Source organism: Sebastes fasciatus, chromosome 13, assembly GCF_043250625.1.
Source record: "Sebastes fasciatus isolate fSebFas1 chromosome 13, fSebFas1.pri, whole genome shotgun sequence".
Lineage (NCBI taxonomy): Eukaryota > Metazoa > Chordata > Actinopteri > Perciformes > Sebastidae > Sebastes > Sebastes fasciatus.
The window spans coordinates 18,395,897-18,405,594 of record NC_133807.1 but is presented as its reverse complement, the minus strand read 5'-3'; the positions used below and the strand labels follow the sequence as shown (position 1 = coordinate 18,405,594).

The 9,698-nt window shown below is 37.6% G+C and overlaps 1 protein-coding gene across 1 annotated transcript; it reads left to right on the top strand.

Annotated features, from left to right (window-relative positions):
- The first annotated feature begins 224 nt into the window (after positions 1 to 224).
- On the top strand, positions 225 to 9,655 carry coro1a (coronin, actin binding protein, 1A). The gene is made up of 11 exons (XM_074655955.1): positions 225 to 353; positions 1,589 to 1,792; positions 3,348 to 3,470; positions 3,600 to 3,729; positions 5,095 to 5,276; positions 6,087 to 6,206; positions 7,326 to 7,430; positions 7,517 to 7,662; positions 8,304 to 8,361; positions 8,458 to 8,673; positions 9,321 to 9,655. Exons 2-11 carry the CDS (start codon positions 1,595 to 1,597, stop codon positions 9,411 to 9,413), a joined length of 1,371 nt encoding a protein of 456 aa, XP_074512056.1. The 5' UTR covers positions 225 to 353; positions 1,589 to 1,594; the 3' UTR covers positions 9,414 to 9,655.
- Positions 9,656 to 9,698: the final 43 nt, after the last annotated feature.

Below are 9,698 nucleotides of genomic sequence, written 5' to 3'. Positions count from 1 at the left end.
CATCACTTTAGTCTGGAGCTTCTGGGACTTGGTAATGATGCTTTTAATGATCACTGCACTTTTCAGAAATCTGGTGTGCATTGTCCTAATATTTTAATCTTGATATAATCTAACAAAAGATCTCATCAAACACGCACCATCTTCCCCTACATGTTGCCTTCTTCAATTGTTCAACCCTGAAATGTCACACTAGACACCTCCCACTTCCACGTTCATTTGAAAGTCTCACTTCCTCCATGTCGTTTTGTAATGTACTTTAAACTACTGTCTCCTCTAAGTCCTCATTCTGACGGCAGGGTGTTGGATGCTCCGCCGAAACTCCTCAAGTTGAATCGCCGCCACAAGACTCCCAGGTAGGCCTGACACATCTCTCTGCAGTTCATTTACACCCACAAAACATCTGTGAAGATATCATTTTATTATCTATAATAGCTACATTTATTATATAATGGGTAAATAAGAGATACAGATAATAGAAGATCATTGATTTGAATCTAGCATCTTATCCTCATGGCTCGAGTTCTCCTGTTTCAACTTAGTGAATTGTTTCCTTTGTACCATTCGATGTTTTCCATCACAACAGAGAGGCAGCGGCAGAGAGAGATTATTGACATGCATTTAGGTTCCTGATAAAATTACGGCTCACTCTATAAAGGATTATTAAATTAGGTGCAGAGCAGCAGAGAGGTCTTGTGATGCACATGCAGCAAAGCTGTTGTACTCTTGTGAGTCTGAGCTTAGGCGCGGCTGCAGATTTCAGGAAGTAAAATCTACAAATGGAGGTAAAGCTAAATATTGAGTGTATTTAATTGGGGGTATTGTTGATAAATAGTGCAAGGTTTGATTATTTTGCAGCTGGTATTGACTGGACTTATGCAGGATTTGAGTTTTAACATAAATCTCCTTTGGTAAAGGATGCGTTCGTTGTATGTTATTTAACTTGTGACTCGTTAAAATATGTATTTGCAAGTATGTACGACTGTGGGAAAATCAATGAGAGCACGAGAGTGTGAACGTGAAATTTAGCAAAAAAGAGAGGTTGGTGGTTTTGTTGCTCACTCTGAAGGATGTGGTGTAACTGCCACTTTGAGTAACTAATATGCCTTCTTCGCCATACAGCATGTGCAGCTCAACTGATAGTAAATAGCATTATATCTTCATTCTGCTTTCTTGTACAATTGTCTTCAGCATGCACAATTATTTAAGTTATTTAAGTTACACACAGAAACCCAAATTAAAGAGAGATGAGAAGGACAGAGTAGTAGTCACAGACAGACTAGAGGAAGCAGTTGTGAAAGCTTTTGCTTCCTCTTTTTTTTGTAGCTTTCCTCTGTCGTGTTCTTCATCTGTGTCGTCAGCTTTGTGTCTGTCAGTTTATTTCCACATGAAATCTACAAGCATAAACATAAAGGTTCATTACTACAGGTAACTCTTTGCCATGGTTAGTCTTATTCAAATAATGACATTTAGTGTGCTTTTAAAAAGCACAGTAATAGATCTGTTTATTAGAGACTATTTGTACTACAGGCTTCCTGCACATCATTTCATTCTGAGCCTTTCCTCATATTAACTCTCGCTTTCCCTCCAGTTCACCATGTCTAGGAAGGTTGTGAGGACCAGTAAGTTCCGTCACGTCTTTGGCCAGGGTGTGAAAGCTGACCAATGCTACGATGACATTCGAATCTCCCAGATGACATGGGACAGCAACTTCTGCTCCGTTAACCCCAAGTTTGTGGCCATGATTGTGGACGCCAGTGGCGGAGGAGCCTTCATGGTGTTGCCCCTGAGCAAGGTGGGTCAAACAGGAAACACATCAAGAAGAACATATCTGCTGTTTGCCTCTCTGTGTTCCTCTACTTCTCATAATACCATGTTTGGAAGTGTAGATCATTTCATATGAACATTGGGTTTCTTGATTTCAACACCATGCTTGCATTTAAAAACGTGAATACTCCGTGTCATCATCATACATTCAGCTGAATAAGGAAGTTTGATGCCGACTTTGAGTCTTTCTACACGTCACTCGCTCTGCTGTTGAGAAGTTTTCACCATATTAGGAGTTCGTTGCTCAGCGAGGGCAGGATGTGGCTTCAACACTGTTATTCTGCAGTCACTTGTGAAGCATGTTAGGTGGCTTGAAACTCCTTTATTGCATTTCCTGAAAAAGTGGAAAATTGCAAACCTTGTTGATGTCCACCTGAACATCTGAATTTGTCAAAGTATGTGAACTAAGTGAAGCTTTGCTTTGGATGTCCTACATGTTTCCTCAGGCTTGTGAATTGTATATACATATAGGGTATCTGCAGGTCTTGAAAAGTCTTAAAAATCATTGATTTCAGTTTCCTCAAAAAGAACAAAGGCATTCAAAAGTTTTACATTTCTTTTACAAAACAATATCTTCTCTTGTATGCTGTAGGCCAGTGGTTCTCAACCTTTTTTTGTGTCAAGGACCCCTAGAGTGATGTGCATTAGGTCACAGACCCCATTTGATAAGTAATTTTAGGTATAAGATGTTTCTGTATGTGATTACAGGCTGTCGAAAGACATTGTTCATTGCTGTAATCCATCCATCCCTTTTATTCCGCTCATCTGAGTCCAGGTCATGTTAATTTAATCAATTATATCATTAGGATATATTGTTATACACTGCTGGGAAGTACTGACAAAAATGTGATATAATAATAAAAAAATCATTCTAGGCCAACTAGTTTTCCATCATGTTATCCTATTTAGGCCTGTATGTCTGTGAAAAAGGTATTAATTTGCTCTCTATGTGAAGTCTTAAATTCAGTTTGGTGAACCCTGCCGAATCCACATTATTCACGGTCTTGTCTCTCGTGTACTATACTATTCTCAAGGGAAAAAAATTAGTTAAGGGATCAGTGGGCGTGAAATTGCAGAGAAATGTACTGCGGAGACTTGGAAATACTCATCCTGTTTTTTTCAAATGAATATTAGTGCTATCATGTTTGTCTCATCTTGCTTTAAGGTCCTTAAATACACTCAGTGGAGCCAGGCGTGATTGATACATGCTGAAAAAATGTCTATTCAGAATTTTTCTTTCAAACAGGTGAAACATAAAATGAATCATCATGATGCCCTGGGTCATGAAGTTTGGAACCCTGATCTGCTCTCTAACCCAGTTACTAGACATTAGGACTAATTGAAGGCATAGCTGTGGAATTTGTTACAGCTGATTATCAACTTCCTCCTCCCACCTTGATAGACTAAACTTTACTCCATCACAGTTGTGTGTAACGCTTCAGTCCCTTGAGCACTTTTCACACTATGGATGAGTTTTCTGAGAGTAGTATTCACCATCCTTCTTGATGTTTGTGTCTCTGCAGACAGGACGTATCGACATGTCCTACCCCACTGTGTGTGGCCACACGGGACCGGTCCTGGACATCGAGTTTTGTCCTCACAATGACAACATCATTGCCAGTGGCTCTGAGGACTGCAGCGTCATGGTAAGCATCACTAGGTTGTAAACAGAACCTTTTCTGTTCGATCTTTCGTGCATTTCAGTTTTCACTAAAGCATGACATGACGTTGTATTGTAATGTTATACGGTAATGTGTGTATTCCTTGGTAAATAGATCTGGGAGATCCCGGATGGCGGGCTGATCACGCCACTCACAGAACCTGTTGTCAAGCTGGACGGCCACTCCAAACGTGTCGGCATCCTGAGCTGGCACCCCACCGCCCACAATGTGCTGATGACTGCAGGTATTATAAAATTTCTTTCATTGTTATTATTGCGTTTGCATGATCTGACCATCTGCTCGTATATTAGAGGAACCAGGGTGCTATGACTTTGATGTTTTGTTGAGTGTGACTCAAACGCCTGTGTTGAACAGGAAGTTCTCACAGCCTTCCACTTTGTTCATTCTGAACACCGATCAGCTCTATTACTTAAGTGTCACAGCATTACCCAGTGATGGAATGTAACTAAGTACATTTACTCAAGTACTGCACTTAAGTACAATTTTTAGTACTTGTACTTTACTTGAATATTTCAATTTTATGCTACTTTATACATCTAAATACAAATATTGTGTTTTTTACTCCACTACGTTTACTGGATAGCTTTAGTTACTATGCAGATTTAGATTATACAATAATAATAATAATAATAATAATAATAAATTAACTAATAAAATATGATGTAATATTATAAGTTAAGCTACCCAGCATTATATAAAGCAATTAAAATGAGCTCCACCTTTACCAGCTACAACATTAAAGTGCTGAACACATCAATGCATCAATAACTATAATCCAAAAATATAATTAATAATAATATATTGTTAAGAATATATTATTTTGAAATTGCCCATTCTGCATAATGTGTGCTTTTACTTTTGGTAAGTATATTTTGATGCTAATACTTTTGTACTTTTACTTAAGTAAGATTTTGAATGCAGGACTTTTAATTGTAACAAAGTATTTTTACACTGTAGTATTGCTACTTTTACTTAAGTAAAAGATCTGAGTACTTCTGCCACCACTGGCATTATCAGGACTCCTTAAATCACTCAATTTGTCTGTGTTAGATAGCAGACTCCTGCTAAATACCAACAGCTCAGAGCTACTAGGACTGGGCAATGTGGTTAAAATTGATAATATCATGATATTAATAGTAGATAAACAATAATTGAATTATCGACCAGCTCTAACTGCTGCTAATACACAGTACAAACCTTTGATTTATTGATAATCCAGCTTTTAAGTCTGGGATAAAGGTGGTACTTTAGGTGAGGTCAAACTGTGAATCCAGCGCTGTCAAGTATTTGATTAAATAAATAACGTTCTGGGTTATATTTGTGGTGCTCTTTTCTTTTCTGTGTAGCCATGATAACTATCACCAAACACACTAGATGCACACTAACGATTTTTATCCAGGAAGTAATACAGAAACTCTGACTGGTTAGGGAGTCAATGTGAAAGCTTTCCATAGAGGCTGAATCTTTCATGCCAGTCAGTAATAAAGACTTGCAAAACATGTATGTTTGTATGTATGTATGCCCTTCTAGTAACCCACGGTGATGCCTCTTTTCATTTACCACTTGTGTCCCTGTTGTGTCCGTGCAGGCTGTGATAACGTGGTGATCCTGTGGAACGTGGCTCGTGGGGAGGCGGTGGTGAGGATCGACACGGTTCACACCGACCTCATCTACAGCGCCTGCTGGAACCAGGACGGCTCCAAGATTCTCACCGCCTGCAAGGACAAGACCTTGCGGGTGCTGGACCCACGCAAGGGCACTGTCCTCATCGTAGGTTTTTTACTTAAAGCCACAATGCTGCTTTACAGAAGTCTTAAATTATATTTCACCTGCAAACATGTGTGACATTTAACTTACAAGCCGTAATGATTCAGGCTGCACCTAAGGATTGTGTAAATGATTTATTAATCTGCCAGTTATTTTTTAATTAATTAATTAATAATTTCATCCATAAAAGGTCAGAAAATAATGAAAGATACCCATCACAATTTACCAGAGACCAAATCAAATTGCTTTTTTTGTCTGACAAACACCTAAAGATATTCACTTTACTAAAATGTCTCACATTTGAGAGGCTGAAAATGTTTGCTTGAAAAAAATATAAATTGCTGTAATTGTCTGTCAGTGGACTCATTGGTTAATTGACTAATCGTTTCTATAATATGTGAGAGAGATTTCAGTTAATGTTTTCTTCTTTGGTGAATTTCAGTGCAAAACTCTAGAAATGTTATATTTAATATCTGAGTGTGAGGTTTTTCATTTATTCTATTATGATTTTTGCTCTAGCACATGATAATAATAATATAAAATAATAATAATTTTAAGTTTTTATTTTAACAAGTAGAATAAGATAATTGTTTTTGATATTTTCATAGTATTAAATAATTTGAAAATTTACTTTGTAAAATGTATGAATATTATATTATTTTTCTACTAATAATGAGTTATTCTATGTCCACCCAGAACGTAGGTCTGGTCTGTTATGAATAATAGAGTCACAGTTTCTTTGAGATCATCTATTATAAGTCCATAGCTCTGTCTGTAACAGCTCTAACACTGCTCGGCCTCTCATGCCTGCAGGAGAAGGAGAAGCCTCATGATGGCTTCAGGCCGGTCAGGGCTGTGTTCGTGGCCGACGGGAAGATCCTCACTACCGGCTTCAGTCGCGTGAGTGAGAGACAGGTGGCGCTGTGGGACCCGGTGAGTGTTCAACTTCAAGTCTTTTGTCTTTTACAGTCTCTTCTGTCTCTGGTTGAACTTTACTCACATTCATGATTCTTATTCTTCAAAAACATGTTTTCAAATCTTTCTCTACAACATTAAATATTGTGCAGCAGGAAAAGTTAGCAAGTAAGTTAGGTATTATTTATTAAAAGTTTAGCACTCAAAAACTCATCAGGACTGTGTGTGTGGTCTCATCTGTTGCCTGGCAACACCAGCAACAACCCAGAAATGTCATCACATGTTTCCAGCTGGGTCCTGCCCACTTTAAACTAGTTAGAAGAGTACAAAATAAAGAATAACTCTCATATCTTTTTTTTTTTTTAAAACAATATTTTTAATGAAGATTTTTACACACATAAAAAAATAAATAAAAACCATTTAAAATGCTCATACCCACTCATACAAAGTGCTAATGTTTGACATAAAAACTGGTAGTTAAATAAACTGTTAGATTAATATGAAATAAAGGTAAGAACAATACAAAACGCAGCAGTAGTGATGACATTCATGATATTTTGTTTTTCCTCTCTCATGACTTGATATCTAAAACAGTTCCAACTTTGGCAGAAAAGTGTGTGTTTATATTATTACTCATAGTAAGAAAATAGGTCAAGATCCCCTCCAGATGTGTTTCAAGACATGTAAAAATACTGTGCTTTGAATAATAATTTGTGTCTGATATGGGTTTTCTATAAAAGTGAAAAATGTGTTTGTTAAATTACATAATTTCAGCAGATAAATGTGAAAACTCACACATCATCCTGCACATGAAGCTCATAAATAACAAAAAGAAGAATAAAATATTTTTAGATTGAAGGGGTACTTTAAATTTCAAACATTATGTGAAAACCTTGACAGTTCAACTTTTGTGGTACTTTAAAATGTTACTAATCTGTTATTTACTGTATTTACAACACTGCTGTTTCACAACTGCCAGCTTACCGCGCTAAGGGCGGTGCTGCTCTGCAATATCCCACATCAAGCTCCGTTAGATAAGTCCTTGGCTTACCTGCAGTCTGCTCCAGGAGCATTTTTCATACAGGTTGTTGCATTGAATATAATCAAACTCTTTTGTGTGTGAATCTCTTCTAACAGAAGAACTTCGGAGAGCCGCTCACCCTTCAGGAACTGGACACCAGTAGCGGCGTCCTTCTGCCATTTTTTGACCCAGACACTGGAATCGTCTACCTCTGTGGCAAGGTGAGATTTAGATGTTGAAATAACTGCCTCTCTCTCCTGCCCACACACGGACACATACAGCTGACTCTCTCACATCTTCTTCTCAGGGGGACAGCAGTTTCCGTTACTTTGAGGTGACGGATGAAGCTCCTTATGTCCACTTCCTGTCCACGTACGGCAGCAAGGAGAGCCAGAAGGGGATGGGATACATGCCCAAAAGGGGCCTGGAGGTCAACAAGTGTGAAATCACCAGGTAAAGACATTCTAAAGTAAAATGTTCCCTGTCAGTGTTTTACTATTATATATGATGTTTCTGGATTAATATTACTGCTGCATTAATGTGTATGTTGCATTTTACTGCTGTAGATGGTTTTTTTAACTCCTTTATATACTGTTGGCTAGTTTAATCTACATCACTACATCATATGCTATAAGATCATGATATGTTTGTATAGTGTTGCTGTCCTGTGAGAACCGTGTATCTCTAAAAAGTTAACTTTTCACGGTGTCAGAAAAACAGCCTGTTTTCAGCTTTGTGACGATGCATTTTCCAGCTGATCCAAGAGGCTTTTTAAAGTGTTTATTTAGCTTGAGAAGTAGGAGAATTTTCTCACTTAAAGGAACACTTCATCCTTCAGTTTATCAGAGAAATCCCCAAATGTCAGACATAAAGGATATGAAAGACTATAATGTGAAAAATGACTAATGTGTTTCTAGCTACGCTCGCACTGTGCCTCAGTGCAGCCTCACAGAGCTACTAACATGCCTGTAGACTCTTAGTCTTGTTTATATATATATTTATCTGTGTTAATGTGTCTACTTCCTCCAAAGGAAGCTTATTATCTTAAGCTAGGCTGGCACAACAACCTAAAATATGAATATTTCTACCTTCAGGTTCTACAAACTCCATGAGAGGAAATGTGAGCCCATAGTCATGACGGTGCCACGCAAGGTACAATATTCAATATACACTATATGTACTTTTTGTGTTTGTGGGTTTAGATTCATTTGTGCCTTTAACTCACTATTTCCTCCTGTGCCTGTGCAGTCGGATCTGTTCCAGGAGGATCTGTATCCAGACACTGTCGGTCCTGAGCCTTCAGTCGAAGCCGACGAGTGGTTTCAAGGAAAAGAAGGCAAGCCGATTCTGATCTCTCTAAAGGAAGGCTTTGCAACAACCACCAAAGCCAAGGAGTTCAAAGTTCACAAGACTCTCCTGAAGACCACTTCTGCTTCTGCCGGGAATCAACAGGAGAACAGCGGGGTGAGACATTTAAAGCTAAATATCACGTTACAATAACTGTTTCAATCGTTGCAGTGGTGGAATGTAAAGTACATTTACTCAAGTATCGTAATTAAGAAATTTTACCTGGACTTAATTCCATTTTATGCTCCTTTATACTTCTACTCCACTACATTTCAAAGGGAAATATTATTTATTTCACAGCTTTAGTCACCAGTTACTTTGTTTACAGATCAACTTAATTTCATCTTAAATATAAAATATGGTGCATTAGTACTGCATATAAAGTAATTAAAACTAGCTCCACACTATACTTACACACCAAAGCGTCACTAATGTAATAATCATTAATAATCATTAAATAACTGCATATATAATAATATAAAATGCATGATGGTGTTTTAACTTTTGATACTTTAAATACATTTTACTGATAGTGCTTCTGTACTTTTAAAGTCTGGGACAGTTTTGGGTGCAGTACTTTTGCTTGTACCCAAGTATTTTTACACTTTGGTATCGAAGTAAAGGATCTGAATGCTGCATACTACATGTAATGTATATGTATAATCAATCATACTCGATCATAACACAATCTGTCTGTCTGTCTGTCTGTCTGTCTGTCTGTCTGTCTGTCTGTCTGTCTGTCTGTCTGTCTGTCTGTCTGTCAGGAGGTTCAGTCCTTGAGAAAGGAGGTGAAAGAGCTCAACGCAGCGATAGAGGAGCTGACCAGGCGTGTGAAGGACCTGGAGAGCAAAGATTAAACTAGAGAAGAAAAATAAATGAAAAGCAGAAGTCAAGAGAGAAACAGTGGAGCAGAGAAAAACGGGCTGTTGTAAATCTGATAGTAGTGAGACAAAGGGAGAGATAGAAACCTACAGTTGTTATGAAACTTTTCTTTGGATTGAAGCTTGAATTTGTTTATTTGGTTTGTCTGATCAATTTTAAAAATTCCTATTTTAATATATGCTTTTAGTTTGAAATAAAATCCTCTGTATTTTCAAAATACTGTTCTGACTTTTTTGTGAAATGAAATACACATGAAACAC

What these genes read in the sequence shown, in the direction of transcription:
- coro1a (XM_074655955.1), top strand. Translation starts at nt 1,595, where the DNA reads ATGTCTAGGAAGGTTGTGAGGACCAGTAAGTTCCGTCACGTCTTTGGC. An exon ending in AGGTGGCGCTGTGGGACCCG is followed by an intron (nt 6,207 to 7,325) that starts GTGAGTGTTCAA and finishes CTCTTCTAACAG; the next exon opens with AAGAACTTCGGAGAGCCGCT. An exon ending in TCGTCTACCTCTGTGGCAAG is followed by an intron (nt 7,431 to 7,516) that starts GTGAGATTTAGA and finishes TCTTCTTCTCAG; the next exon opens with GGGGACAGCAGTTTCCGTTA.